The sequence below is a fragment of the Anticarsia gemmatalis genome, chromosome 23 (genome assembly GCF_050436995.1).
Source record: "Anticarsia gemmatalis isolate Benzon Research Colony breed Stoneville strain chromosome 23, ilAntGemm2 primary, whole genome shotgun sequence".
Taxonomy (NCBI): Eukaryota; Metazoa; Arthropoda; class Insecta; order Lepidoptera; family Erebidae; genus Anticarsia; species Anticarsia gemmatalis.
The window spans coordinates 7,542,046-7,559,669 of NC_134767.1; the positions used below are offsets into that span (position 1 = coordinate 7,542,046).

The 17,624-nt window shown below is 34.2% G+C and overlaps 1 protein-coding gene across 2 annotated transcripts in view; it reads left to right on the plus strand.

Moving 5' to 3' along the window:
* The first annotated feature begins 698 nt into the window (after nt 1–698).
* Nucleotides 699–17,624, plus strand: part of LOC142983217 (homeobox protein orthopedia-like) — a 37,894-nt gene continuing 20,968 nt past the window's right edge. Inside the window, exons 1-4 of one of the 2 annotated variants that reach the window (XM_076130116.1) lie at nt 699–1,190; nt 9,439–9,567; nt 12,774–12,885; nt 13,350–13,467. In XM_076130116.1, the coding sequence (XP_075986231.1) occupies nt 1,157–1,190; nt 9,439–9,567; nt 12,774–12,885; nt 13,350–13,467 (393 nt within the window). In that variant the 5' untranslated portion in view covers nt 699–1,156. The remainder of the gene's footprint in view (nt 1,191–9,438; nt 9,568–12,773; nt 12,886–13,349; nt 13,468–17,624) is intronic. The other variant, XM_076130117.1, reaches the window with a different exon arrangement.

Consider the following 17,624-nt stretch of genomic DNA (forward strand, 5'->3'; position numbering starts at 1 on the left):
AAAATAAAGCCAGTCCGTTCCCATTTCGTCAAGTGTCCATTCCCCCGCATTCCTTATTCAACAACGTCCGAAAATTAAAGGCGCTTTTACAAGAAATCGCACTCAGACTGCGACGTTTTCGAACGCAACCCAGCTGAAATATTTCCAACGGATCTCATTCGAGTACTCTTATTTACCTCCGACAACACAGCTATAGCGACTTATATCACGAGAACACTGCCTGTATTTGTTTTTTCCATTACAAAAGAACGGAACGCCCTGCGCCCGCTATAGCAATAATATTTCAATATCACGACGTGGGTGCCGACCCTACTCCGACCAAAGTGATTTCTCCGCGCTCTGATTGGACGACGCGCGGCACAGAGGAATGCGTTCGATATCCGAAACACATGCGCGACAAAGACAGCAGCAACGGTCTCCCGTTATAACTGGCCACGTGTGACAGGGACGCGTATACATATGTCGGTGCATGAATATTGTATGAATGGGAAAGGTCCGTATCAATAATACGTGCACGAATGAAATAATAGATTATTCGTTTGTTCAAATCGAACGTAAACAAAATGTAAGCATCCATTACTGATGCACGCGTGCAAAGCGAGCGAGACGCTCTGAGTTTAGAGGTGCGAGAGAGCGGGACGGCTATGTTTCTTGTCGTAGTCGGTTTCGGAGAGCAGGGTCGGCAACAATGCGAGGACTATCTGTTTTTGTACCAGTCGTCGGTCGGTATCCACATTAAACGATCATTTTAAGGGCGAACCAATCAAACTGCAAATTTATACAAATTGATACTAAACGGGTTATATTAATTTTATAACAAAAATTAAGTGTGTAAATAAGTTTGAACGGAGTCGTAATTAAAACTAATTGGGTTTAATATAGCGCTAATTATTTTGTATTAAGGCGGGTTTTCGCTGGAATTTCGTCCTTTTTGACGTTTCGAGTCAGTGTCGTTGGATTTTTTTTTATTGTGCTCGAAGAAAAAAGTGGACTTGTGATGGTACGGTATGGTGTATAGTTGGTAGTAGAACTGTTTGTATCGTAGTGGTCCAGGGGTCCGAGTGGGGTCTGTGTGGCGTCGAGGTCCGATGGTTTGTGCACCAGTGGCGTGTACGATGTCGATATAGGGGGCGGCCAGGGTTGGCCTCTTGAGGCCATGCTCAATAACCTCACTGCTACAGCTTTGGGAGGTAAGCCAATTTTTATCTTTTTTTTTGATAACTGTTGCATAATATGACCAGTATTTGCCTTTCAAGAGTAATACTGTGACCTATGCAAGTTCTGCAAACTCAAATAGAACTTCTAGAAGGGATATATCACCAATAATAGAATAGGATAGAAAATAATAAACTTAAATGGAAAAGCTCCAAGAAGAACATAGGTATGTTATCACTATAGAAAATACAGTAAAAGATTCAAAATCTAATTCTCTTCTATAGGTATTCTAATAAGCTTGAAATTTATCAGACAAAATCTTTCAAAGCTCAATACACTTCTCTTATTAATTCCCTCTTCCTACTTAATACTGTTTCAATATATCACACTAAGCCCCAGTTCCACAAGTTCTGAATAAGTATCGATTAGCTTTTCAGGTGGAATTATTGACAGTTGTTTTTATAAATTTGCTGTCACTTTATTTATCAGATAGGATATCCGACGCTCATCTCTTAACTGTGAAACAGGCCCTTACGTGTTGTTGTTGCTCGTCAATTAATGATCATTGACTTGCGGTTATTCCTAATACTTCAGTTCTTCCAATTCAAATTAATTGTAAAAAGTGCAGGAAATCTTCTTCTATTCTGACAAACACTTTAAAATTATTTCTCGAAAGCAATATTGGCGACGGAAAGAATATTTCTAAATGGTGTGATTAGTACCTAATATGTGATCAAAAAACATGAATTGGATAAAATGTAACAAAATACCTATTTAACGACAACTAAAAGTAATGACAAAATCCAATTGGCACAACTAAATAATTTTAATTTTAATTTACAATCATCACCAATTCTAAATTTTAATTAAAGAAAACGATTTGAACTCCTCCAAAGCTTAAATGGATTATCCATGGTGTCTGCATAAGCCGTGTCAATAGTCTTCACACCACAAGAGTCTTCACCCAGAATGAGGAAGGGATAAGGGTCATGATAAAACAATACCTATTTCGTTATTTTTTATTGATTTCACAAAGCGTAACTTTTCTATATCAGCTTAATTATATAAGCCTCCATAACCCTATAGTTAACTATATTTTGACTCCAACACAAACTTCTAATAATATTCAAACCTTCACTTCCCAGTTCTCAAATTATTCCACAATCGGATATCTGTCATTGTATTAAGATAAAAGCTGAAATATCGGCTGTCCAATTGGAAGCCTTAAGTGCTGACAGCGACTGAGCAGCTGAACTGAGCTTATTCTTAGCTGACACAATAATGTCGAGAAGAGCTATACTGAAACACTTATTAAGCTATTAGGAACCAATTAGGGTATAATGCAATATTTTCGAACGGTGTCGGAAATAGGAAATTTTTGTGTGAGGAAAAGCCGATTAATCTTGTTCAGTTCAGATTTGTGCTAGACGTTACCTACTGATCGAGATATTAAGCCTTTTCATTGTAGCTATCCTAATCGAAATAAGCATTCCATAGTTTTATTACACTTATTTTTATTATTGAATTTATTAATTTTAGTCTCTTGTCGTGCCTGAATGGTCTGTATGAATGAAAAAATGTTTTCCCATCCTGTCACCATTAACCCTGCTGCAAAGATTAAAAAAAATGTTGTATTGATGTGAACGAAGCAGAACTTGTGGCGTTCTCTGGTCTTTATCTACCCCTACGGAATATAAAATAAGGCTTTATTTCACGTATTTATATGTACGTTACTCAAATTGATCAAAGATTTGACAATTTCTTCCTTACTTTCAAAGATTTTCCTCACATATATACCATCAAACCACAACACAATTACTTAAATCCGCCAGTAGTATTACAATAAAAGCGTTTGTACCGTCCCGTTTCGTTTTACGGCCGTCGATTCCATTAAGGCATGTTTATGACGCCCGCCTAATCCCGTAAGCCGTCGGCCTGAGGCGCTAAGTCTTGCGACCCCCGTGATACATGGAAAATTATACAGTGTCTCATTGTTGGAGGAAATTATTTGGTAAGAAAGTAGGCGGAATTAAATTTGGATTTGTTTAGTCTGAAAAATAAATATAGATAGATAAAATTGTAGCCGCTAATTACCTACTCCTTCCGAGATTATGGGGGGATTAAGAGATTAAAGACCTAGATTCCGGCCTAGATTAAGGCCTGCAAAATACGGGTTGAATACGAATAAAAAAATATGAGCAGATTTATGTATCCGATTATTTGTATAGGTACTAAAAATGTATTAAAGGTGATTCTAGGGTTATTTACAACGGACTACATAAAATTAAGAAGTTTTTTTCTTTATACTTGTTTGAGCAATCAATATTTCAATTTATTGACAAAAAAACTTATAAAATTTACAGATTTCAACCATTTACTGGTATTACAGAGGCGCTTTGCCATAGATTTAGATGTATCCATACTACAACCAGATATACTAGGTACAAGTAAAACTAACTTTTAGAAAATCGCGACTGGCGGTGCATATTAATTAATTATTATTAAACGAAAATAAACGCAAACATGCACTTTTCAGTCAATTTAATGAGCAATCGCCGATTTATAAAGGCCTAATTTATCTTCTATATAAACTTTTCAAATTTAACTGTCAGAACGATCAAAATTATTCTTCGCCAAAAGCTTTGAAAATTCATCACTGCATCGGTCATCGACCTTTTTAATAAAATGCCAGTTTAAATTATCTTATTCATAGATTAGTCATAGTAATACTGGATGACCTTTTAGGTCAATCCCAACTAGCACACAAGCTGCTTATACAGTCGTTATACAGCCTGATAGTTGCATAAGAGTCGTTCAAATGCTGTACAATTCTCTATAAGTTGTATACTAGCTATTTAAAAAACCCTTTAACAGCTAGGCGGGACAGTAGCCGTTTAGTAGGAAACTAATGACTTATAGTGATATATGAGCATGTAATTGCATCGCTAGACAGCCTAGGGAAGTTTAACTGAGTTAATGGAATCTTCTATAACACCGTAAACTGTATAAGGGGACTTTAGGAGATAAAGGAGTTTAAACGGAGTTATGCGTTGCGCTTATAGCGCTCAAGAGCGTAAATAAGCTTCTTGTAATGCCTTAGGTTCTATAACAGATTTTTTTAGGGCTAGTGTATTACTCATCTATAAAAGAGTTGCGTAGGTCTTTAATAGCGCCTTGAGCGTTATATCAGATATTTATATGGCTTCTGTACGGCAAATAGATGTATAAGGTATCATTCGAAACATTTTTACAGCCATGGGGATTACAGAATTATGTTAAGCACCTAAAGCGCTATAACCGAGTAATATACCTTTATACTACAGCTTAAAATTATTATCATAATATATTTACATAGGTGCAGTGGTGGTTCAGTCTGTCAACTGTTTTTAAAGAAAAAATAAAATAAAATAAAATAAAATAAAATAAATAAAATAAAATAAAATAAAATAAAATAAAATAAAATAAAATAAAATAAAATAAAATAAAATAAAATAAAATAAAATAAAATAAAATAAAATAAAATAAAATAAAATAAAATAAAATAAAATAAAATAAAATAAAATAAAATAAAATAAAATAAAATAAAATAAAATAAAATAAAATAAAATAAAATAAAATAAAATAAAATAAAATAAAATAAAATAAAATAAAATAAAATAAAATAAAATAAAATAAAATAAAATAAAATAAAATAAAATAAAATAAAATAAAATAAAAAAGATTTGCAAACTATTTTAATATTCAACGACTGACCCCTAAAAGTACGAGTAAAATGCTGGTGTGCGACCAAAACAGTTATATTGAAGCACTCCTATGCCACAACTGCAAAACCTTGAGGTCTACAACAGCAAACACTAGAGCCTTTGTACAGCTTAAGGCGCTAGAGCAGATGTAACCAACTCTAAGAGCTGCTTGATCGAGACGCCATTATAGCATTTGGTAAACATATTTTTTGAGGTTATTACGATCTTTTGAAGATCATATAAATCTATAGCCTGGTAACGTTAACATAATTAAAATCATTTTTTATTACCTATAACCCTAATTAAATTATCTGTAACCCTCAAAGTCTTATTTATGTTCAAAATACAATTTCCAAATCCACATATCTATATAATTTTTGCACTTAAAACTGAATATTTTGAGGGCGCATGAAAATATTGACGATAATATACATATATATTGACAGCAAACTTGAACTCGCACTTTCATATCACGTACACAAAGAAATAAAAGCGATAGACTACTTGTTATTTTAATAATCCAATCCGTAAAAATAAAATGTCTCCTCATTTGTCACTGATGATTCATTTTAAAAAAATATATTTAGTTTACACCATAATAAACCGACTATATTACTAATTTAGAGCGTTAGCATTTATAACCGTTACACAGTAGCGCTAAAATAAGGTAAAGGTGGTATAATCGCGCTGCAAGAGCTTTTTCGAACGCTCGTGGCGCTAACCACCTCTGTACAACAGCTGGTAAGCGCCACGAAGCTGCGAAAAAGCTCTTGTAGCGCGATTATACCACCTTCATCTTATTTTAGCGCTCCTGTATTACTACTATACTACGTACTATTATAATTACTATTTACGACCACTGTAGATCCAATGTCGAGCTATAAGCTGGACAGTATGGGCCTATTTGACGCTACAAGAGCTCTGTAGCCGCTTATAGAACCACTATACTTCTTACTAAGGAGCCTAAGGCGTTATAAAAATCCTTTAACCGGCCATTGTACAGCTTGTTATAGCGCTTGTGTGCTAGTTGGGATCAACGTTGTAAATCATTTAAGCTGTTGTCATTTTATTAGTCAATAAATTATTGTGCAAAATAAATGCAAATTACACATTTCTGCTTCTTTTCCATAGAGTAGTTTAGTGTAGGTGACAAAGAGACAAACATCTGATCAACATTTTTTATTTAAACCTACTCGTAATAAATTAATATGCTCGTAAAAAATCAAAAACATTCATTTAAAAGAAAAATAACTATATATAATATAAGGAATATAAACGGGAATATAAAGAAGAAAAAATCCTAAACTTTTAAAATTCAGAATTGTTTTTTATTTATTTAGAAACGCATTTCATTTTGTGACTAAAATATTGCCAATCAGTTGCGAGTTCCTTTTATGAAACTTTCATTTGATCAGATTTTTGTTGTATAAATATTTAACGCACAGAAAAAACTTTTCATTTATGCAGGTATTTGATATAACGTCATGTTTTTTAGCATTTTCTCAATTTACCAAACAAACATTTCTATTTAAAAATATGCAAACCTAGTAAGGAAAGGCTATCAATTTTATACATAGGTACATTGTACATACAATATACATCAACTAGGTAGCAATGAAACTACCGGTTCCAAACTACATAGAAGCCAAGTTCTTTACATGACCACAATATTTATATAACTTAATGTACAAGTAAATAATACTAACTATTATAATGATTTATACCAGTAGTTTACATATTTAGTGATCGTCAATATTGATGCAAATAAGAGCCACTGCATGAGAAAAAGTCCCGGTACAAATGTAATCATCTATTTAGTTATTCATCATATACTTACATATTCGTCATATACTTAGAACATTATATTTATCATCATCATAATACAGCCAAAAGTTGTCCACTGCTGTATAAAGCTTCCATTTTAGAATTCCATATAATTGAATCGGTTATTTTGTTTCTTCTTAGTCTGGTTGAGTGTTCCAATCTGCTGGGCAATAGCCTTACTCTTGTCCATCCAAATCACTGTTTCGGCAGCAAGGTCCGACCAGGTCTTCTCGCCATCTTCTTTTGGGTCTCCCGCGTCTGCGATGACCATTCCCTGGCACTCAGTTTGTGGATATACATAATATATTTAAATATATTGTGTATGTCATAGTTAGTAAAAATCGCAAATACTCGTAATTTCATACGCATTACCATCTACATTTGTATATTTTAGCTCTCATTTTTTAATTAGTTCTAAAATGATACTTTTTTCAATTGACTGAAAACTCATCCTGGGATAATATGTATAAAAATTCAACAGACAGGCGATATCTACATTTTGGCCTTTTGAAAGGTTTCCTCTACCGAGAAAGTAACTTCTGCGTTCTTTTGATTTAATTATGTTATTGTATTGCTAAGTTAGAAAAAAAGAAAATCTATGAAATAGTATTCCGTAAACTAGTAACAATATTCCTTCTCTTAGCTTTAATAATATTCGCAATTTTAGGAAAATTAAGGTACGGTACTCTATACTTACATGTTTATTATAATCTTGCATACAACCTTTCAACAATACACATTAAGCCTTACCCGAAATTGAGAAGCTTCTAAGCAGTACAAGCTCAGCCATAAACGATATCATTTCATATCCTTTTACGGCCTGAAACGCAAGTTTTATGTTAGAAATATCGCAATTTCATGGCAAATAGAAAATTCAGAGTACGGGCAAGTCGTTTAGAGGCGACGGCGACCGAACTTTGCCAATTTCAAGCATTAACACTTTGCCTCCAAGAAAATTGGATTTATTAAAGGTACTTACATTTTTGTTGAGACATTTTTAATAATATGTAGTTTAAGTTTTAGATTGCTTTACGTTTTATAGGAAAAAGGAACTGTTCTTTTAGAAATAATTTTCCATTTTTTCTTTTGCTAGGAACAAAGCTTGTAACAAGTATGGATTTTTTTCGTTTTAAAACTTTACCGGTGATAAAGTCTAATTACGGTAGACAAACCACAGGATTTTAATACTTTTTACCTAATTTTCTTGACTTAAAGATGTTTTCCTGACTTATAACCAAAAATACAAGTTTCGTGGTTCGGTTCCTAATCACAGAAGGAGACCAATTTGTTATAATTACATGTCAAAAATATTTCAATGCAATAATATTTAACTTACATCTTAATTTGACATCAAAATGACCCGTAATTATAAACAAATCGATTTGGAAAAGGATACTGTTAGCTCTTCCTCGCTTAGGCAGACCTATCCCTTTCTTCCATGCATATAATTAATTACATTCCATATGGTCAGCCTTCCTTATCTCTATCTCCACCACTGCACTCCATCCTGGACATCGTCTTCGGAAACCTACCACTCCATCATGTCTTTCTACACTACAGTTTGTCACAAAGTCTCGGGTCGTCCTCAATGAAAAAATCTTCTCTAACAAATAATTGCCAAACTCAATATCGTATCGTCTCATTTGTACAACCGAAAGGAAAGAAAGATCAAAAAAGAATCTCACGTGTAGAGTTTTAAGACACGTGACAAGGAATACCTCGAAACCTTAGACGTAAACCGGGTCATGAGTTCATGGTCTATCACTCAATAATGAAAGCACTTGAATATTGTATGACACGGTGTCTGCTCAGAATAGCAGCCCCCGCGGGTAAGCAAATGCCGATATATTAGTCCTGCGTTTACAATGAAGTAATTGATCGATTCAATACGGATTGGTTGATGCTGCAATGTTAGGTTGTAATTGGTCATTTAATTCTAGTTTAATCATTGTTGAAAGACTTGATGTGATTTTTCGACTTTTCGAATTTATCGCAGTATAAAGTGGTTTATGTCAAGGATAGTCTAGGGCTTGATAAAACAGTTTTTAGATCTCATATAAGCTCTGTTCATCCTATTCTTTCGTAAAAGTTATGAATTTAGTTTTGATTCCTTTGATACTCCAGGTAACGTTAGTTAATACATAATTAGGGACTTCTACATTAATTTCTATATGAACCGACGGATGATTAGCATGACTTTTATAAAACAATTAGAGCACGCATTTTGATCTGATGTTATGTTATAGCGGGAAGGAGTAGTTTCGCTCTACGTGAAGTCTTTTATAAACGTCTCAATGGCGTTTGGCATACCTATCGTGCGTTCTAATCGATGAAAGACCTTTTATATCCCTACTTAGTGCCGGAGATTTGCCTCCAGGAAGACACACACCCTGCATTATAGATCTCTCATTATAATGTTTGCTAAAAAATATTGTATCAACGCCTGCAGGGAGGAACACCATCACGCATCTCAGTTGACAACTATTTGAAAACCATTATACCGTTTATTGTTTTCTTTCTAAGATTATATTGAATAAGGCGTTACGTCAAAGCAACAACGTACTGAATAGTGACTATCAATTTGATGTTGATGTACACTAGTTGTCAAGTGAAATACGGGATACGCTTACAGATCCCAATTTTACAACACGCGTACTTATTACCTCTGAGCTCTGGAGGCTATAATGATAGTATACATAACGTGTGTTGTCACCAGCAGGTCACAAAGAGTCGTGCGGGGAGGAGAGCAAGGCGCACGAGATCAAGCCGAGCATCGAGCGCCCGCACCATGCGCTCGGCGCGAGGCTGCACATCGCGCACAATATACGAGCCGAGCATTTGCAAGGTACGAAGATATAATATTAACGCGAACAAGCATTTTTCTTTAGAACCTATGCCAAAATTCAGGCAAAGGCAGAATGCATGGTCGCGATAATTTACCGAAATTATATTAACGAACTTTCAAAAATATATCATGACGAAATTTTTTTGTACCCCATTTCTGCTCACTGCTGGGCAAGGGTTTCCTCCCGAACGAAGGAGGGCTAAGATCTTGGGTCCACCGCGCTACCCAAGTGCGGGTTGTGGGCTTTGCATGTCCTAAAGAACTTTTCAGTATGTATAAGTCACTTTGCAGTACTGGGAAATTCTTGTAGTTTCTCTAACGGTATCGTAAGAAACTGCTGTTAGAAGAGGACCTAGATTCAATTCCCGCAACTGGCTAGTTGGATTTTCCCGCTAGAAAATTCTCAGTAACAGCCTAGAATCTCTGAACTGCTTTCTTATCAGACTTAAAAAAAGAGGAGGTTCTAAATTCTTCTGAATTTTTTGCACGTTGGCTAGTCGGAAACTTTTTATTTAATTATTAGGTCGGAGAAAAAGTCTTTTCGCATTATAGGATGTATGAACTTGTAATAAAATCTCTTTGGCTTCAGGAATCACAAATGAGTACACGGTTCATTACGTTTCTTTCAGTGAGCTCGTCAGGTACCCAAATGTCAAGCTTTTTTGTGTAGAGAAAAAAAAAATTACAAGTTCATATATACTGTAATGCGAAAATACTTTTTCCCGACCGAATATTTTTTTATTTGAAACCTTTTGTATTCCATTAGGTCTCAGTCCAAGTTGATTCAAAGGTGGTGGGTAGTTTTGTGGTATCCAATAAAAAAAAATTTACCATGTCTAAGTACATTCATCATCATCATCATCATCTCAGCCGGGAATCGTCCACTGCTGGACAAAGGCCTCCCCCATCGAGCGCCAATAGGACCGGTCCCGGGCCGCCCTCATCCATTAATAACTCTAAGTACATTAATTAACGATAACTACTTGTTATTAGTCTGGAGTTCTGGAGCTTACTAGTAACTAGTCCTAGGCTTCAGAAGGGATAAAAAATGGCTATGAAAATTTTCTACCAATAATTATTCATGGAAAAGGTTATCGTAATAAGTGGTAAACCTTTCCAATGACAGGCTCTCTATCATTTCACCTGTCTATCACAAACCACAAACGTTGACCTTTCCCGCTTTCAAGGGTAAAGTTTAATCTATTATTAGCAGACTCTAGATCAAGGTTGACCACACCTACAAATTAAAAGCTGTCAATAATCTGACCTTCGCCTTCAGTAGGTACAATTATAAACTGTCAATCGATTTTTGTCAACCCTTCGTCAACTAAAATTATATCACTAATTTGATTATCATTGAAAAAATTATCAAATGCTGGAACGATTTGCATTTCTATTTATTGCCACAGCTTTGTTACCAAGGACAAAGACAAATTTCTGTCCAAGGCTTGGTTCTAAAGGATACCTTAGGATCAATAAATTGTGTGCCAAATCTATTCAATATTTTTTACTTGAAAAAGTTGTAAGAGATTTAAGGAAAAAATCTGTTTTCATGTTTAAGTAATTGTTACTTTCATAAAAATGGAATTGTCGGGTGTTTTATTTATAATAATAGTTACTAGCAAAAACAAAATCAAATCATTTATTCATTTAGCTCAAATATTGACACTTAAGATAGTCGTTACGATTACTGAATCTACCACTAGCTCGGAAAGGGGGTAGAGCCTTATGAGAGCTAGCCAGAAACTCACGGCCACTCTTTTCAATCGCCAAAAGAGGTACAATGTGGTTGATACAATAATTGATCATGCGAGGAGCTGCCAGCAATCAGCGATATAGACTACAACTTGCCCGAAATCACATTTTTGGTCCTGAATATTAAGGTCGGGGAAAAAGTCTTTTCGCATTATAGTATGTATGAACTGGTAAAATCTCTTTGGATTCAAGAATCACAAATGAGTAGTAGGTAGGTTCATTAGGTTTCTCTCAGTGAGCTCGTGAGGTACCCAAATATCGAGCTTTTTTGTGTAGAGAAAATATTTTATTACAAGTTCATACATACTATAATGCGAAAAGACTTTTTCGTTGACCTAATATAAACAATGAAATAAATTCTTATTTGTGAAAAGTAGGTGAACTGAAGCAAGCGAACATTTCACGGGTTTTAACATTACTAATTCATACCAACACGTTTTTGTAGTAAGCCATTGAAGACCTGTTTTATCGACAATGTGCTATTTTCTTATTTAAACTCACAATGTAGGATATTTTGTTAGACTGTAAACATGCATTTATATAGCTACTGTAGTACTCTTTTACTATTGGACTTAATATTTCCCTACTCTATATGATTATAGCTTTCGAAAAAATGTATGTCTCTTTACGAAGAATTATTTTCTAAAATTGGTTCAAGAATCTGATATTTAAAGATTATTCCCAGGAAACAAACCAAAACAACACTTTACCTCATCAATAGGTCGTCATCCTACTTATTTGTTTCAGTGTTAACAAAAAACCGAATTATTTAGGTTTTTTGTTAACAACTATACCGATGTCAAAAATGTAAGAACAATGCATCTACTATGTTTTTAAATGTTAATTTTGTAGATCTTGACTCTTATATTTTTTAAATAAATTTCTAGATTTCAAACACTGAAACAAATAAGTAGGATGACGACCTATTGATGAGGTACAGAATGTCAGTAATGTTAGAACGTCACAAATACTACGATTACTCACAATTCCATGAGTCATTCATTACACTATGTCGTCATACCGCTTGGATATACCATTGTGCAATGATATCTTGTCATTATTGATAGAATGAGCTTTATGTTTGATATCCTGGTTTCATCTTGTCATATAATGCTGAGATTGTGGGTTAATGTATTTGCAATGATCAAACAAAAGACTTTCAAGCAGCCAGATCAAATTATCAAATCAAATCAAGGTTGCACACTAGAGACACTTAAGCCAGAAATATTATTTAATTGCTAAACTTATTTGGTAAACCTAATATGTAAAAAAAACAAATTTCTTGGATGTATGTTAAACCTCTAACTACTAGTATGTATGATCACCTTTGCAAAAGCTTATTTTCGGTCACTAAAAATAACAGAAAGCAATCTTCCCACTTTGAGCCCAACGAAGAAGCATACAAACGAATTAAAACCATGCAGTCATACTAATAAGGTATACTATCGCAGGTGGCATCCACCAACAGCACAGCGGAGGGCATATGGCCACCGTGCCCGTCAGCATGTCGTCATCAGCGTCAGACAGCGACAAGCCTGCCAAGCAGAAGAGACATCGGACTAGGTAAATATGACATCAACATTATAATAGTGCATTAGTCATAAAGGACATAAATTAAGTGAGGAGTACTCGAAAATGAACTTTAGGTTTGTGGAAGAAATTCAGTTTTGTATGCTTTAAGACTTTACAAATCTTTCCGCAGAAATAAAATTTTGTTTTTAGTCACATTATATTTATTAATAACAATAATAATTCAGAACATTTTTATCTTGAAATTATTACAAATCTTTTAGTTACTCACTTCATAAAAATCCTTATATACAAAAGCTTAAGAAAATGAAGCAAAAGAAGTTTGCAAGGTTCGTACCAAGTGACATTCTCTGGTCTTTGCCTTTCTTTGCCCTATGGCAAGGAGGCGTTATTTTTATATATATGTATGCACAAAAACTCATTAAAGCAAGTAATATTGAGTTTTAAATAAACGGTTTTTTTTCCTATTCACTATGTAATGTAACTCATATGTTTAGGTTTACACCAGCACAACTGAACGAGTTGGAGAGATGTTTCTCGAAGACTCACTACCCCGACATCTTTATGCGAGAAGAGATCGCCATGAGGATCGGACTCACCGAGAGTAGAGTACAGGTTAGTCTTAGTCTTAATTAAAACCTTATTATGGTGAAACATACGGAAATAGGCCTATTCCTTTCACTTAAACTTTTTGATATTAAGCTGACGGCTCTAAAAGTAAAACAATTACCTTGATAATTTTAATAGAATATAATATTTAAAAAACCTAACTAAATCGAATATTGTAACAGTACATTTTGTTTCAAATACCTACATCTTAACGTACCGTAGGGCTATTCTTTGTTTAATATCCATAAACAAACATGCGATATAAGACCACAAACAAATCAAATTCGTGCCTTAACCGTTATGCCTTTACCAACATCCGCTGAAAACAATAAAAAAGTATTGGCCCCAAGCGTTCACCTTGCGCGACTCCCTCTTCGCACGTCCGACACAAAACTTGCACTTCTCTGATACATTTCACGGATCCTTCTACCTGATTCAACCTTTGCGTTCGACGTATAAAAATGTTAGTTTCAACTTAAAAAGCCTTTAAAAACCCCTGCGAATGGGTGGTCGATGCTGTCAAATGCTTTTGTAAAAACTTCATAGTCGCGCGAGTCCATATATTGGAGTTTTATGAGGTTTAAACTCCGTGTCTTAAGTTTTTATTAGCACCGTTGTTCGTCGGTAGACGGTAGCCGTGTTTCTTTTATAGACCGTGAATACCCCGGGGAAAATAATGGCTGTGGAATTTTATTTTAGATAATCTATTCTTTTTTTTATTTATGAAGTATTTTTGTGATATAGTCTCCGTTTTTTTGTATTCTTGATTTTGTTTAGTTTTCAGTATATTGCTTTCGGATTTTTCTCACCAAATCGGTACAGTTTCTAGTATAATGCGTGTGGTTCACTAACTCTAAACTAATTAATAGTTCATATTCATTAGTCATAAATGAGTATAGTAGAAAATAATGCATTTACTGTGCATTCATTTAGACATGAGTTTACTCCAACGTATTTTACTTTGCCTTTTACACCTAGTAAAACAGCTGTTAATATAATTTTACTACCAAATTCACACACGACTGCAACAAGTAAATCTCACAGACATTACAAAGGCTAACGCTAACGGCCAACTGGTGCAGTAATCAGCAACTGTCACTTTGTCCAAGCACTTAGTTTAAAGTTAAACTATGCTTTACATTAGACATTAGTCTTAATTTGTGTCGTGTGTTGACTAATATTTGTATTTCGTTAACACTCGCGACACACGGCCCTCGTGGAACGACAGCTTTTGTGGAGTTGGTTGGACAGTAACTAGGTTAAAGCAAGTAAGGAAAATATACAATGGATATTTTACGTTTTATGTTATTGGAAATAAAGTATATATAGAATAAAAAATATAGACATTACAATATTTATCTTTGATTATTCACAATCAATTGAACCAAGTAATCATTGATCAGTGCACTGTGTTATTTTTGTAATTTGATATATCATAAAAACAACTTTGGAAATTCAAGAAAATGTCAAACACAATATTTCGCACTTTCTACGCACACGGAAGCTACTCCGAATAAAATTTGTGTGAGTCCTTTCGAATATGACTTTCGAAAAGTCTTTTCTAGTTTTAAGTTACAAATACGATAGTTATCATACACACAATATAAGCATACTATCACACTACAAAACCCATGGCCAGAAATAGCTAGAGCTGAACTTCTAAAAAAAATATCAATATTGAATTTAATTCCATCACATGACACATCGTCTTCGTAAGTCATAAAACAATCTTTATTATAACCAATTGTCCCTAAATACTTGCATATTCTTTCACTCACCTGACAATAAGTTCACCAACTTGCTCGCTACCTTCCCCACCAGTATGTCTTCCACTAAGCAGTGGGTTGTAATCCGTGAAAATAGCCGGTTTATCGCCGCAGTCATTAAGTTTATGTCACCTGTAGTTATCGACCTCGTGTCGAACTGTCTGCTACTGAATGAGAACATCGTTTCTCATACATATTGATCGAGTTAAACTTGCAGTGAAAGTTTATGATTTGAATGTATGATTTGAGTGTTTGGAATTTTATTACTAGTTTTTGTGTGTGTGTGTGTGTTTAAAACTTCGACTAGTTACAAATATATTGTATTGGGTTTGCAAGGCTTAGGACCGTTCACCGTCAACAAAAAGGTTATCTTATATGTAGGAAATAGGTGAAATATTGTTTCTAGATTTTATATTTTACACTTTTTTGTTGTATAATAGCGTTAGTGAAATCTGCAATTAGGTTTTAGTGTTTAACAATTATGTGTTAACTCCAAGAATTCTTATTTCTCTGGTCTCTGCCTGCTCCTATAGAAAGAAGGCGGACCTATATTTGTTTGTATGCAACCTCCAATATGTATTTAAACTTCAACAAACTTAAAATAGATTGCAGATGCAAAAATCCATTGAATTCTGGCCTCACTTATTACCTCACCATCGCATAACAGCTCAGCCAACTAACCTACAATCAAATTGCAACTCATACACAGTCATCACAAACATTCACTTCAATTTCAAAACATCACATCTCACTAAAAACCTCGAATAAAAAGGCTTACAAAATAAACATTACTAACCTTTACACCTCGAAGTAGCGTCGACAAAAAACTTCGATGGTACGTACAATAAATAGCAGGGAAGAATGTAGCAGTGTGGCGCGAAGTGACCGCGGGAGATGTACAAAACGAACGAGACTTTACTCAGACTGTGCTGCTACTGTTTAGTTCATTCTTTGTCTAATCCTGCATGCATATTATTATAACCGCGGGGTTGTTCCTATAGAAATAGGTATAGACTTCTACTTCAAAATGATGCTTTGATATTTATATGATATGACATAAGCAATACTATAAGATTTCACTTACTCACTTAACGCAAACCACATCCACGGTATCATGTCAGTTTCGCATTGAAAAATGAATGAAATTAGTTGAGACAACTCTTTCCTGTGTGTTTTACAATCGCGTTTAAAAAGAATGCGAGCTTTTCAGTCATGCAACATTGCCTCAAATGATTATTTATTGTATGTTTAGTGCTCAATTGGGGTCAATATACTATAATCGTATTACGATTACTAAAACATAGACATGTCTCTTTTGAACTTAGATATCAAAGCAAAAATTTCGTTATAAGAGCATTTATTAATACTCAGTTTGATAATGATATTACTGCAATTACCTTGCCTCATTTTTTCTACATTACCTACATTTCATCAATAATATCTATTCATATTGGTACAATTATACCTCGTCAGTTCGTCACCAATTTTATAAAGTAGGTTAAATGAAAAGTTGGAACGCTATTTCTATTAGAAAGTTCCAATCATGTCTAAATTGAAAATATCTGACACCAATTTCAATCGGCACATTGTTGTTTTGTTTTACTATAGTTTGAAGTGTAGGCCTTCTTTTCGAGCCTAGGTTTTAATCTGTTCTAATAATGTCCTTGTAATTAATCAGTCTTAATAACTTGCGATTATATTTTATGTTTGCACATTTAAAATTATCAAACGGAGATTACTTCTTCCCTTAAAATTTTGGTCTACCCTTTTAAGGTCTATTTCCACTAAATATGGTTCTACCTATCCTAAAGCCGGACATAAGAGAAGCGAGTAAAGTGGGAGCAAAACTTTGCTAGTTACAGGATGTTATTATTTTTACTGAATGCAACAGAACACATAGTCTCAAAGCACACTGAAACCTACCAAAATTTAGGTTAAGATTACGAATATCTATAAAATTACATTCCTATATACTAAAAAAGAAGCCGCCTCTCATTTCGCTACATAAAAAAGGTACATAGACCCTGTACATACAACGAACTATTTACATAACGTCGGTCGATCGCAAACAGTACAGTCTCCGGCTATTTGCTCGACTTGGAGCACTGTATTATATAAATACGCCGCCGACTGTACCAGCGAACAAACAACCTCACGAATATGGGAAATGGATACTCGCTTTTAAATACAAGTGATATAAAAATCTTGATATTTGAGTCTAAAAATGCATTATGGACTAAATATTTTAGAAACCAACTTAATGAATTTAGTTAATTGTAATGCAAATAGCATATTTTTCTTTTTTGGCGTAAAAACGTCTCGCACATTTAAATCGTTTAAATCGAAAACATTTTTGATATAGTTGAAAAATACCTGATTAAGGGCTAAACTTCGGAC